General features: G+C 54.0%; 1 protein-coding gene across 4 annotated transcripts in view; it reads left to right on the top strand.

The window, feature by feature from the left end:
• The window catches only part of ABCB9 (ATP binding cassette subfamily B member 9), a 36,488-nt gene extending 22,309 nt beyond the window's left edge, over window positions 1-14,179 (top strand). For all 4 annotated transcript variants that reach the window (XM_045041753.1, XM_023241353.2, XM_023241354.2 and 1 more), the window contains 7 exons: window positions 460-657; window positions 1,853-1,981; window positions 5,225-5,413; window positions 5,900-6,073; window positions 7,945-8,104; window positions 10,083-10,219; window positions 12,893-14,179. In XM_045041753.1, the coding sequence (XP_044897688.1) occupies window positions 460-657; window positions 1,853-1,981; window positions 5,225-5,413; window positions 5,900-6,073; window positions 7,945-8,104; window positions 10,083-10,219; window positions 12,893-13,156 (1,251 nt within the window). In that variant the 3' untranslated portion in view covers window positions 13,157-14,179. The remainder of the gene's footprint in view (window positions 1-459; window positions 658-1,852; window positions 1,982-5,224; window positions 5,414-5,899; window positions 6,074-7,944; window positions 8,105-10,082; window positions 10,220-12,892) is intronic.

The raw sequence follows: 14,179 nt of genomic DNA on the forward strand, positions 1-14,179 counted from the left end.
GTTGATAATATGAACAGCACCCCCTTCATAGTTGGTGTTTCTTGGATAGTGTACAACCTGAACAACCATCCAGAGCATCCCTGTCTTAGACTAGCACAGGATCAGGTGTTGAGGCTCCTTTTCTGAGAGGATTACCAAAAACTGAGCCTGCGATGGTGAATAACCTCCATTTGGTCCTGGAGATGACTTAATAATCAGCTCCCCATCCCTCAGGAGCTGGAACCTCAGGACCTCATCCCAAGAACCCAGCTGGAGTCTATTCTCTGAGTCTGTCAAATCGAGCTAGAAGGAGAAGGGAGACAGTGGGGGTCTCGGCCTTATCCTCTTGTCCCTGGAACTCCCTGCATAGGCCTGGCACCAGCTAAGGGTAGGAAGAACCCAGAGAGGCGTAGAGGCTGTTGGATGGTAAGACTGTCTGTTTGGGGGTCTCCTCCTTCTCGTCCCCACTCCTGCCCATAGAGGCTCTCCAAAGAGGTCCAGAACGCCCTGGCGAGGGCCAGCAGCACGGCCGAGGAGACCATCAGCGCCATGAAGACAGTGCGGAGCTTTGCCAACGAGGAGGAGGAGGCCGAGGTGTACTCGCGGAAGCTGCAGCAGGTGTACAAGCTGAACAGGAAGGAGGCGGCAGCCTACACGTACTACGTCTGGGGCAGTGGGGTACGTGGGGCGGGTCCGACTGTCGGCGGGGGTGGGGGAGGGGACACCAAGATGGGGAGATCCCTCCGTCAAGGCGCGAGCCTGGGGCCCTGCGTCTCCGAGTCGGGCTGGTGGCCCTTGGCTTCGCTCTGTCCCACCTTTCTTTCTGCTGGTCCCTGGGGCAGATCTTTCTGGAAAAGAATGCAGCCTCCCAGTAGATGTCTTCACAGGGCATCTCCTCATTCCCTCTCACCTGGGCATGGGCTTGCTAGGGAACATCCTCGCCCAGGAAGGGAGTCACCCCGAGGCTGCCGTCTGGCAGGTCCTAGGTCACAACCCCACAGCCCCCCACTGGAGCGTCTGGCCCACCCTGGGGGTGAGTCACGGCCCCTCCCTGGAGGACGGGGAGCTCTTGGAGCCCGTTGCTGTCCGTTGGCCACATCTGGGAGGGAGGTGGGCACAGCAGGGGTAGGTATGAGGAGGGTTTGGAGTTTAGGGGGGAGAAGGAGTGTGATCCCAGGGCACAGGGCAGGCTGCCCAGCCAGAGAGGAGAAGGGGCCCAGAAATCCAGCTCAGCTAGCCAAGCCGCCCAGCCATCTGCCCGCCGACACGGATGCCTTTTGCCCCCTGCACAAAGGTGCTGACCTAGCTCTAACCCAGCTGGGGGCTCGGGGCGGGGAGAGGCAGCGAGCAACCCTGGCCTGTCGTGGGTGTTCGGGTTCCGCTCCTGTCCCACCTGCCAGGCGCTGGGGGTGGAAGGAGACAAGAGCGTCCCGGACGCAGCCCCTCCTTCAGGGAAGCCGGTGGGGCGAGGAGACACATCCCATCGTCCCCCTCCGTCTGGCTTGCTGTGCCACCTTAGCCAGCCGACCGAACCTCCCTGAGCCACGCTCTTTGCAGCGAGGGGGAAGACACAGCTCCCGCTTGGCCTGGCGGAGGCGCTTGGGCTGCGCGTGCGGGCCAGGGCCTTACAAAGGAGGCCTTGTTCTCTGCCAGGCCTGCGGCTCCCTCCAGCTGGGGGCCTTCGCAGGGAAGAAGTCCGGGGCCCGGGAGCGGGAGGGCACGTGTGACAGCCGGCCACCAGCGTGTGGGAGGACACCCCCGCCCGGCCGGAGTCTCGGTCTGTGGCTGGGGGGAGGGGGGAGGGAATGGCGGGCGTGGGGGGGGTCTGAGCCGAGACCCCTGTGACCCGGGCCCCCTTGCCCTCTGCCCGCAGCTCACCCTCCTGGTAGTCCAGGTCAGTATCCTCTACTACGGGGGCCACCTCGTCATCTCCGGGCAGATGACCAGCGGCAACCTCATCTCCTTCATCATCTACGAGTTTGTCCTGGGAGACTGTATGGAGGTGAGGGGCCGGCTTGGGGAGGGGGTCCTGGGGAGCAGGAGGGATGCGGCAGAGGGGTCTGAATGGGGGAGGGAATGCTCCAGGTGACGGACAGATGGGGTACTTCTCAGTAGGTGGGGGAGAGAACATAATACCAAGCATGACAATAATACTACCAAGTGGCAGCAGCTGTGTTTGTTGAGCAAAGTGACAGGGACAAAGGTCACTTCAGGAAAGGCTCCTAAGAACACCGTGAGGGGTCTTAGTACTATTCTACTTCCCAGTGCTCAGAAAAAGAAGCTAAGGCTCAGAGAGGTTAAGTGACTTGCCCACCGCGTTTGCGGGGGGACCAGGTTCAAAGCCAGATGGGTCTGACTTTATTTTAACCCACTTTGTAATTTTTTTAAATTTATTTTTGAGAGAGAGAGAAGGAGCACAAGTGTGGGAGGGGCAGAGAGAGAGAGGTACAGAGTATGAAGCAGGCTCTGAGCGGTCAGCGCAGAGCCCGACGCAGGGCTCGAACCCCCGAACCGTGAGATCATGACCTGAGCCAAGTCGGATGCCCAATCAACTGAGCCACCCAGGCGCCCCTGTTTTAACCCACTTTATTTTTTTTTTAATTTTTTTTTTAACGTTTATTTATTTTTGAGACAGAGAGAGACAGAGCATGAACAGGGGAGGGGCAGAGAGAGAGGGAGACACAGAATCGGAAGCAGGCTCCAGGCTCTGAGCTGTGAGCACAGAGCCCGACGCGGGGCTTGAACTCATGGACCTCAAGATCATGACCTGAGCCGAAGTCGGCCGCTTAACCGACTGAGCCACCCAGGCGCCCCTTAACCCACTTTATAAATTTTTTTTTTCAACGTTTTATTTATTTTTGGGACAGAGAGAGACAGAGCACAAATGGGGGAGGGTCAGAGAGAGGGAGACAGAGAATCAGAAGCAGGCTCCAGGCTCCAAGCCATCAGCCCAGAGCCTGACGCGGGGCTTGAACTCACAGACCGTGAGATCGTGACCTGGTTGAAGTCGGACGCTTAACCGACTGAGCCACCCAGGCGCCCCTTAACCCACTTTAAAGAGTAGGCACCACAGGGCGCCTGGGTGGCTCAGCTGGTTAGGCATCTGACTCTTGATTTCGGCTCAGGTCATGAGCTCACGGTTCATGAGTTGGAGCCCCGCGTCAGGCTCTGTGCTAACAGCAGAGCCTGCTTGGGATTCTCTCTCTCCCTTTCTCTCTGCCCCTCAAATCCCCTCAAAATAAATAAACTTAAAAAAAAAAAAAAAGAGTAGCACCACAGAACAAACAGGATTGTTTTAGATTCCCTTAATTTGGGTTCCCCCAGGAGCAGACCCTGAGACAGGGAGCTGGGGTGCTCACGTCCCAGCGCCCGTTGGTCACTGCTGAAGGATGCTTGGAGTAGGGGCGTTAATCCCCTGGCACCGAGGGTGGGCCTTTGTGTCCTCCACTGGTAACGCTGGGGGCGTGCGTGGGGGAGAGGGTGTTAGCCTCTGCAGGAGATGACACTTTGCATTGGCGACAGTCATACCTGTACGTCATTTGACACAGCAATTCTGCCCCTGGGAACCCGGGCTGCAGAAACACCCACACCAGTGGCCAAAGGTGTGTGGACACTGAGGGAAGGAAGCATTGCTTCTAATAGTGAAAACTTAAAGCCTCCTCCGACGCCCACCGGTCAGGGATTGGGCCAATGGGGCCCGTCTGTGTTCCAGAAGCAGTATGCCTGCACTATAAAAACTAGGCAACAGCCACAGAAATGGGGTGCCTCTGTGTGTATTAGTATGGAAAGGACCCCGAGACCTCGCGTGAAGTGAAAAGGCGAATCCCAAAGCAACAGGAAGGTTCTGATCCCACTGGCGTAGTTTTTAAATGTCAGAATTATTTATCATATATGTGCGTGTGTTTGGAAACGCCCGGAGGAAGGACTGAAAAGATAGAGGACGCGGCTACCCAGGGCTGTGGGAGGAGGTGTGGAGGACCGTGGCCATGTAACGCTTGTATCTTAATAGGAATGATAATATCTTGATATTCGTGATAACGGTCCCAGCTGTGCTGTATTTTTTTTTTAATTTTTTTTCAACGTTTTTTATTTATTTTTGGGACAGAGAGAGACAGAGCATGAACGGGGGAGGGGCAGAGAGAGAGGGAGACACAGAATCGGAAACAGGCTCCAGGCTCTGAGCCATCAGCCCAGAGCCCGACGCGGGGCTCGAACTCACGGACCGCGAGATCGTGACCTGGCTGAAGTCGGACGCTTAACCGACTGCGCCACCCAGGCGCCCCTGTGCTGTATTTTTTAAGTTTATTTGAGAGAGAGAGAGAGACAGGAGATGGAGAGAGAGACAATCCCAAGCAGGCTCCACACTACAGCGCAGAGCCCGATGCGGGGCTGAGATCGTCACCACCTGAGCCAAAACCAAGAGTCAGACACTTAACCGACTGAGCCCCAGGTGCCCCCCACCCCCACCCCCCTGCAGCTGCGCTGTGTTGAGGGCCTACCAAGTGCCAAACAGTGTTTCCATGGAACAATGATGCTGGTACCAAGGTCACTCCCGCTTCCCCAACCAGGACACCCAGTCCTAGCACAGAAGGGCCTGAACTCAGGAACCAGCCGTGCCTGGGTTCAAGTCCCACCTCTGCCACTTCCCAGCCGTGTGACGTGGAGGAAGTTACATGAACTCTCTGTGCCTCCGTTTCCCCATCAGCAAAAAGGAAATAATGATAGAACCTACCTCGCAACATATACAAAGTGTTTGTTGAAGTGAGTCATCATTCTTACTCACATTTATACGGTGTATATTTTTACGCGAGGAGAACGTATAGCAGAAAGTAAGTTTTTAAAACCGAAATTTGAAAAAAAATGCTGTGGCAGCCGAGAGGGGAAGGTTCGATTCCTGTCCTGCCACATCTGGCTGGTTCAGTTAACTTCCTGCCCTTCCGTTTCCTCCTCTGGGGGGTGATAATGCCCCTGTGCAGGATGCTTAGCTAGAATGGCCCCAAGGCACTGGTTCCAATGTGTTCTGACAAAAGGCATTGGTATTTTTTGTTACTGCCCTTGTTTTTCATTATTGTCGTTATCTGCTGGACTAGTGGGGGGCCCCAGCAGCATCCTGCACCCCCCAGAACTGCTGCTATGGTCCCCACTCTCCCGCACCCCCTTCATCTCTCTGGCACCATGGCGGGGGGGAGGGCTCCCAGCATTGGGGTGTCAGCGGGACAGGAACATGTGTCTCCTCCGCCCACAGTCCGTGGGCTCTGTCTACAGCGGCCTGATGCAGGGAGTGGGGGCCGCCGAGAAGGTGTTCGAGTTCATTGACCGGCAGCCAACCATGGCGCATGATGGCAACTTGGCCCCTGACCACCTGGAGGGCCGGGTGGACTTTGAGAATGTGACCTTCACCTACCGCACTCGGCCCCACACCCAAGTCCTGCAGGTGAGAAGGGTGCTCGAGGCCCTCCCAGATCGCCCCCTCCTTCATCCCGTGTCTTGCGCGCCTCCTAGAAGCCAGGCCATGGCAGTGTAGCCGGGATTACGTAAGGCAGAGTCCTTGTCCTGGAATTTGGGCTGTAGTCAGGGAAGGCAGATCACTGACAGAGGAGTCCAAATAGTAAGTGCTAGGAAGGCAACAAATCAGGGTGGTGTGACAGGGGCCGTCTACAGGGATGGTGTTAACAGTCAAGGAGGGCTTCTCGGAGGAGAGGACATTCGGGCTGGATCCTGAACAGGGAGAGGAGGCACCCAGGGAGTAGAAATGAGCATAAAGTTACTGCCAGATCCTAGAAAGGAGAGCATTCCGGGGGCTGGCAGTGTCCAGCCCAAAGGGGCGTGAGCGGGTGGGGAAGGGTGCCTGCCTGTGTCCGAGGCTGGAGCTTCAGAGCCCGTGGCCCCACACCCTGCTATGTGCTACGTGTCCTTGCAGAATGTCTCCTTCAGCCTGTCCCCAGGAAAGGTGACCGCGCTCGTGGGGCCCTCGGGCAGTGGGAAGAGTTCCTGTGTCAACATCCTGGAGAACTTCTACCCTCTGGAGGGGGGCTGCGTGCTGCTGGACGGGAAGCCCGTCAGCGCCTATGACCACAAGTACCTGCACCGAGTGGTAGGTGGAAGGGCCTTTGTTTGCCTCTGTGCGCTTTCTTTTTCTAGCTTCACCCTCATGAGCCGCAACAGAGATGCAGAGAAGAGTGTTGTAGGTAAACGTACAGCTCAGAGACCGCCACCCCGGTCAAGAGAAGGAACATTCCAGCACTCCTGCACCTCGTGTGTCCCTTCTCTTCCCCCTGGAGGCCACGTCTCCCTGACTTTTATGATCGTCTCCTTCTTTAGTCTTCCCATCTCTTTGTGCCTCTCAGACAGCAAAGCTGCGTTTTGCCTACTTTTGAACTTGACCTGGCTGGGATCCTGAAGCATGCATTCCTCGCATCTTGCTTCTTCCACTCCGCAGTTGTCTGTGAATCATCCAGGTTGAGGCTCTGGTTGTAGTTCATTCATTTTTGTTGCTGAATCTAAGGCATCTCTAGTACTTAAAGGAGGCTGTTCCTGACCATACAGTTTTTGGCAATCATTTCAGAGAAGGTTCCTCAACACCTGGGCCTGTGCTGGCATAAAAGCAGGGATGCCCTGGATGGTTGTTCGGGTTGCATACAATACGAGAAACACCAACTATGAAGAAGGCACCATGGCATCATCCACATACATTATAGGAGAGCCTGAGGGTTGGCACAGGGATTCCAGAACTCCCAGACAAGTTCTAGATGGTGGCAGAAGCCATAGATTGTGAATTGTGATTATTTGCCCGCCCGTCTGCTTATAACCAGGGGGTAGATGGCTGAGCAGTGGTCTCAGGTGTATAAGGACAAGGCTGCTGCCCACCAGAGTTCCGGAAGCGGCCCTTAGGCAGAGCTGTCAAGGCTTTGCAACAGCTGATACGCTCAGACACATACTATTCTTAGACTGTTAATATTGTCCTGATTTTTGGCCAGCGGGTGAGTGCACGTGTGAAGGTGTTTCACCGCGTCTTTTGCATTCTACTGATGACTAAACATATCAAGTACCTTTCCATATGGCTCACTACTTGGATTTCCTCTTTTGTGAATCCCTTCTCTTTAGTTTAAATTAATTTTTTTCCAATTTTCGTAAACCCAAAACAGTAAAATTCAACCATCTAACCACATTCCCATATATTCAGAGAATTTTGTAACTAAGACATAAGTGTTCCCCTCCGCCTCACTTTTTAAAATTCCACCCCATGATGGTGACTGCTATTAGCAGTTTAGTAAATATCCTTTCTAACCTGTTTCCTATCTTTGTATAAATATATTGATATACAAAGGCACACATATAAGTTTTTTTTAAACAAAAACAGAATCATACTCGGCATGTGTATCTGTATATGTGTATATACAGATACACACACATATATATACAAATTTGATTTTATGGATACACTGTGATTATTAGCCAATTCCCAATTTATGAAATTGATTTCTTTCTCTATTTACAGTGTTGCAGACCCTCCATACTCTCATTTTTCTAGGCTACATTCCTAAAACTAGCATCGGGGGACAACAGCTTCTTTAAAGTATTCTCTTTGGAGGGACGGGGTACCGGGGAGGTCTTTATGGCCCGGGGGCCTGCTGTGGCCTCTTGTCTTCTGACGTGAACAGACTTACATCCTACACTCTCTTTCCCAGCGAGCTGTCTTGGAGGTCAGGGAACTCGGCTTAGCCCCAAGCAGCTAGCTCAGCGGGCCCCAGAGTTTTGGTCGGGGGAGCTGAGGTTTTGTACAGAAAGTGGACTCTTGTTTTGGAAGAAGAGAGGCAGCTGATGTTAGCAGCCAGGCACAGGCCCTGATCAGATTTCAGACCCAAGACCCCTGGCGTCAGGCAGGCCTGGGGCTGGCAAGGTTCCCGGTGACAGCTGGACGGATGAGCTCCAGGCCTCTCATGCCCCATCCTTTCTCCTGCACAGATCTCCCTGGTGAGCCAGGAGCCAGTGCTATTTGCCCGCTCTATCACGGACAACATCTCCTACGGCCTGTCCACCGTGCCCTTCGAGATGGTGGTGGAGGCTGCACAGAAGGCAAATGCCCACGGCTTCATCATGGAGCTCCAGGACGGCTACAACACAGGTACAGCCCAGGAGCATCACCTCCGCTGTGCCTGAAGGTCCACCTTCAGGGATGCGACCCTCTGAGTTGAGCATTGCCCTCTGCCAGCTGCTCTTTATAATTTCAGGTGAAATTCACTTAACCCTTTGAAAGTGAGCGCTTCGGTGGTGTTTAAGGACATTCACAGTACCAGGCAACAACCGACACCTCTGTTGAGTTTTAAAAGATTATTATTTTAGGGGTGCCTGTGTGACTCAGTCGGTTGAGCATCCAACTCTTGATTTCAGCTCAGATCGTGGTCCCGGGTTGAGGGATCAAGCCCCACATCAGGCTCCATGCTCAGCATGGAGCCTGCTTAAGATTCTCTCTCTCTCTCTCTCTCTCTCTCTCTCTCTGCCCTTGTCCCCTACATGCACGTATTCTCTCTCTGTCTCTCAAATTAAAAATAAACAGGGGCTCCTGGGTGGCTCAGTCGTTAAGCATCTGACTTTGGCTCAGGCCATGATCTCATGGTTCATGAACTCAAGTCCCACTTGAACTCAGGTGAGCCCAAGCTCCACTTCGGGTAAAACACAAGCCCTGCGTCAAATGAGCCTCTCTCTCTCTCTCTCTCTCTCTCTCTCTCTCTGCACCTCCTGGGATTCTCTCTCCCTGCCCCTTGCTCACTTGCACTCTCTCTCTCTCTCAAAAAAAAAATTAGAATATAAATAAGTAAAGCATTATTTAAAATAATATATGTATTATATGGGGCGCCTGGGTGGCTCAGTCGGTTAAGCGGCCGACTCCGGCTCAGGTCATGATCTCATGGTCTGTGAGTTCGAGCCCCGCGTCAGGCTCTGTGCTGACAGCTCAGAGCCTGGAGCCTGTTTCAAATTCTGTGTCTCCCTCTCTCTGACCCTCCCCCGTTCATGCTCTGTCTCTCTCTGTCTCAAAAAATAAATAAGCGTTAAAAAAAAAATTAAAAAAAATATATATGTTTTATATTAATGACAACTTAATTTTATGTTAATAAATTAATATTTTAATATAACAGATGTAGCAATATTGATTTATATTATATATTTTATTGTGTTTAATATACTTTAAAATTTTAACCCTTGTAAAGGGGCTAGTCACATGGTTCAGAACTAAAAATATATACATATAATGATACATAATAAAAAGTTTTATTCTATCCCTGTCTCTACCCCTTTTTCCTCCTGTCCCAACAAAGCCTCTTTCATGAGCTTCTTATGTGTACTTTTGGAGTTTCTTTATGCAAACGTGGATGTATATTTTATTTTTATTTTATTTATTTATTTTTTGAGAGAGAGACAGAGAGCATGCCGGGGAGGGGCAGAGAGAGAGGGAGACACAGAATCCGAAGCAGGCTCCAGGTTCTGGGCTGTCAGCACAGAGCCCGACGTGGGGCTCGAACTCGCGAACCGTGAGATCGTGACCTGAGCCGAAGTCGGACGCCCAGCCGACGGGGCCACCCAGGCACCCCTGCCTTGCTCCTTGTTTAAACAGTTGGACTGTGTACCAGTGTATGGGCTTTATGATAATTTATTTAAATAAGCCGTTCAGTTTCCTACTGACGGACATGCAGGGGTCATGCATTTGTCCTTGTGATCACAGGCTTGCACGGTACAAAATGACAGACACAGAGGTGTGTGCAGCCCCAGGAAGGTGGGGGAGTGCCTGGTTCCCCCACAGCACAGTGTACTATCAAGCATTTGGATTTTTGCCAAATGAATAAGTAAAAATCGGTACCCTACGACCGGTGACTGTAGTCACGATTTGCACGAACGGGGGGGGGGGGGGGGGGGGGAGGAGAGCATCCTTTCGTGTTTTGGAGCTGGTGGTTGTCCCAGCCGGCGGCCCTTTGAACCACACCTTTTCCTGGAGAGCACGGCTCCTATGGCAGCAGGGAAAGATAGAGGAGGGGACTTTTCTCTCTTCCCCAGGGCTGCCCCGGCCTCACCCTCTGCTCACTCGCCCCTGTCCCTTTGTCACACAGAGACTGGGGAGAAGGGTGCCCAGCTGTCGGGCGGCCAGAAGCAGCGGGTGGCCATGGCTCGGGCTCTGGTGCGGAACCCACCCGTCCTCATCCTGGACGAAGCCACCAGCGCCCTGGATGCAGAGAGCGAGTACCTGGTGAGTTGTGGGGGATGGCGGGGTGATGCCAGACAACGGAGCCAGGAGCTGGGAAGGGTTTGGAGACCCTATGGAGCCCTCCCCGGCCGTCAGTTTCCTGGACTGGGGTGTTCAGGGCTGAGGGTAGGGAACCAGGGGAGAGGAGACCCGGGGCTGGACCGGCCAACTGGCTCCTGGCGGACGTGAAATCATATGATATGGTTTGGAGTTGAGGCCCCGCCCTCAGCTCATCACTTGAGCCAGTGTCTTCCGCTCTCTGAGGCCCACTGCCATCGGTAAAGAGGGTCCAACGGGGTATTTGTCACTGACTAGCTACGTCGGCCTCTCCGTGGGTTGAATCGTTAATTACACAGGCGTTCACCGAGCTCCTCCTGGCCACTGGGCACCGTCCCAGACCCCGAGGTTGCAAGGGCTGGCTGAACAGACAGACAAAGGCCCCGTCCCTGCTGTGTTCCCATGTTTCCATTCCAGGGGAAGAACAAGCATGAGTTCAACCTGTGGCCTGTGCCACACAGAAAATGAAACTGTCATTTGAGAGAGGGACATCGGGAGAGGTCACCAGTGCCAAAGAGAAACACGGCCAGACATTAAAGCTGGGAAAAAACCCAGATTTTATTCAGTAACTACTGACAGTAGGGGAAAGAGCTGAGCTCCACTCTGGTTTGTGCAGAGGTGAGAGTGGTGACAGGCGTTTCAAAGGAGAATGAAGGCATAAGGAGGCGAGCTCCAGGGAAGGCCTAGGAAGGGCTGGGCAGTGTGGATGCGATTAGCCGGCCGTGTCTGCTGGCTGGCAACTGTCGGCCAGAATTCTGTCCTCCCACGGACAATGGGAGACGGAGGCCCTGTCCTTCCTAGCAATTCCATTGAAGAGGAAAGGCCTTTAGGTCCCTGAGAAAGACACTCTTGCCTTATAGGAATATATATATATATATATATATATATATATATATATATATATATGTCTCAAAGGGACAGAGGAAGGGTTTATAATTATAAGCCCTTTTTAAAAATTTTTTGATGTTTATTTATTTATTCAAAAATTTTTATGTTCATTTAATTTTGAGAGAGAGAGGGCACAAGTGGAGGAGACACAGAGAGAGAGAGGCAGACATAGGATCTGAGCAGGCCCCAGACTCTGAGCTGTCGGCACAGAGCCCAATACAGGGCTTGAATTCATGAACTGTGAGATCATGACCTGAGTCGAATTTGGACGCTTAACCGACTGAGCCACCCAGGCGCCCGTTATGTTTACTTATTTTTGAGAGATAGCGCGAGCAGGGGAGGGGCAGAGAGAGAGGGAGACACAGAATCCGAAGCAGGCTCCAGGCTCTGAGCTGTCAGCACAGAGCTCGATGTGGGGCTTGAACTCATGAACTGTGAGATCGTGACCTGAGCTGAAGTTGGACACTTAGCCGACCAAGCCACCCAGGCACTCCAGTTATAAGCCCTTTGTATTAAACGCTCGAAGAAAGGGAGGTCAGGAGTCTACTGTCAGGCCTTGGCCAAAACAGTCGATTCTCCTGGCAGTGCTGAGCATTCAGTGGGGCTGGGTCATCCCAGGGACGAGGCCTTACACTGTCAAAGCCCTGCTGGAAGGTGGCCATCTCACTGATAGAAGCAGGGTCTCCGGGTACCATTTGAGCCGAGACCCGAGAGGAAAGGAGCCAGCGGAGGGCAGTTCTGAGGTAAGAGCACCCGAGGAAGAGAGGGCAGCACATGCAGAGCCTGGAGCAAGTTCATAGGCAAGCCCGAAGGTCAGCGTGCCAGGCTGGGGGGGTCCGACAAGGTGAGGACAGAGTCCTAAGGAGACACAGGCAACTCAGGCCCTAGTTCTAGAGTTCGGATTTTTTTTTTTTTTTTTTAATTAACAGAAAAGTTTCAGGTTTAAAGAAAGTTGAGCAAAAAAGCGCAGAGAGCTCCCGTATATGTCCTTTTCACCCCATTCTTATTACTAACATCTTATTAATAGTAAGTTTCTCTTATTATTAACATCTTGATGCAGTGAATTCGTTCCAAGTGATGAACCAGCTTTAACGCGTTATTGCTAACTAAAGTGCATAGTTTACATGAGGGGTCCCCCTTCGTGTTGTGCACTCTTGACCTTGACAAGTGCAGAATGCTAATGTGGAGTCTGGATTTTATTCTTTGTTGAAGGGCTTGGAGCAGGAATTCAACAGGAACTGATGGAAACGTTAAATCCCGGGGGGCGGGGGCTGGGGGGTTGCAGGCATTCCAGCGAGAAGATCGTGGTGGAAGGAAGGGAAGGGTGAGATAACCTGGGGAGACAGCACCTACAGGGTTCGCTCAGCAGCTGGATTTGGACAGTGAGTGAAGGATGAGGAATTGAGGACGGTGGTCTCGTTGGCTTGAGCTTTGGGACTGATGGTGAGACCATTAACCAGGGCGAAGGTTAGAGGAGGGAGCAGGAGCAGGAAGACCGGAGGAGACCGAGTTAGGGTTCACCTGTCGCCGCCCAAACACCTCCCTGGTGCCGGGCACGGAGCTGTGCCCTCCGTGAACCAAAAACAGGTCGCGTGCAGGCCCCGGCTTTACAAACGAGGAACCGAGTCTCAGAGCGGTTAAGGGTGACTGGGACGCGGCGGACCTGGGAGCCGAGCCAGGCCCCGGGTGGACTTGCGGCCGCTCCCCCCCCCCCCCCCAATGTCTCTCCAGATCCAGCAGGCCATCCACGGCCACCCGCAGAAGCACACGGTGCTCATCATCGCGCACCGGCTGAGCACGGTGGAGCGTGCGCACCTCATCGTGGTGCTGGACAAGGGCCGCGTGGTGCAGCAGGGTACTCACCAGCAGCTGCTGGCCCAGGGCGGCCTCTATGCCAAGCTGGTACAGCGGCAGATGCTGGGGCTCGAGCCCGCCTCCGACTACTCAGCTGGCCACAAGGAGCCGCCGGGCAGCGGCGGCGGTCACAAGGCCTGACCGGTGGGGCGGAGGCCCTGGCGCCTCGCCTGGCAGACGTACCCGTGGGGGCTCCCCACCCCCACCCCACCCCCGCTGCCCTCTGAGCCCAGGCCCACAGCACCGGAGGGCCACCTGCCATGTCCCACGTGTCACCGCTTCCTGCATCTTGCCCCCGATTCCTGCCCCATCGCCTGGGCCACCACCAGCCCTCCCCTGCTGCCACGAGCCACCGCCTCCAGTCAGGGCAGCGGAGACACGTCTGATCTCTCCATCTGGCCTCCCAAGGCTTCTAAGCGAAGGTAGAGCTACCTTTTTAAACCAAGATCTTACCAGGTTTTTTTTACTGCTTGGTTTGATGGGCCCCAGTCAACTCCTAGATTTCAAAAACAGTTTTTTCATTGGGAGTAATGATGGGCAAGGTCGCTGAGATGTTCTAGAAACTTCTGAGCCAGGAGTGAATGATCTTTCCTAATAGCCTGGGGGATGTCAGGGGAGAACCAGGCCTCTGCCCCTTCGCCCCTCGAGAGAAGGGGCTTCCCTGTCCCAGAAGGGGGACACAGAGGAGGGGACTTCCTCTGTCACTCTTCCCAGCTTCATGAGTCAGGCCAAGGTCAGCAGGGGCAGTGGAAGGCACCTGTCTGCCCATCGTCCCTGCCGCCCTGCCAAATCGAAGCCAGTCTCACTGTGAACCACTACTACTGACCTTAACTGGGGGAGTGAGGGGCTGGCCAGGCCTGGCAGAGACTCAGGGTGTCCCCAGCCCTGCACCCAGCTCGAGCCCCTCGGCCCTGCCTCATCCCCTGCTCCTGTCCCCCACCCCCACCCCTGCAGCCCTCTCCCCCACACCCGCCCCTGCCGCCCTGCTCTTCGGAGGCCTTTGGCATGTTGGATGTTTGGCAGACGCATTCTCTTCCGTGTCTGGTGGATGGGGATGGGACAGTGGCAAAGCTCAGGCTCTGGCTTTGCGGGGGGCTGGGGGGGGGGGCGGTGAGAGGGGCGTTGCAGGATGTTAGAAGAACCCGGCCAATAAAGTGTACTACC

This window comes from Felis catus, chromosome D3 (genome assembly GCF_018350175.1).
Source record: "Felis catus isolate Fca126 chromosome D3, F.catus_Fca126_mat1.0, whole genome shotgun sequence".
Classification (NCBI taxonomy): domain Eukaryota; kingdom Metazoa; phylum Chordata; class Mammalia; order Carnivora; family Felidae; genus Felis; species Felis catus.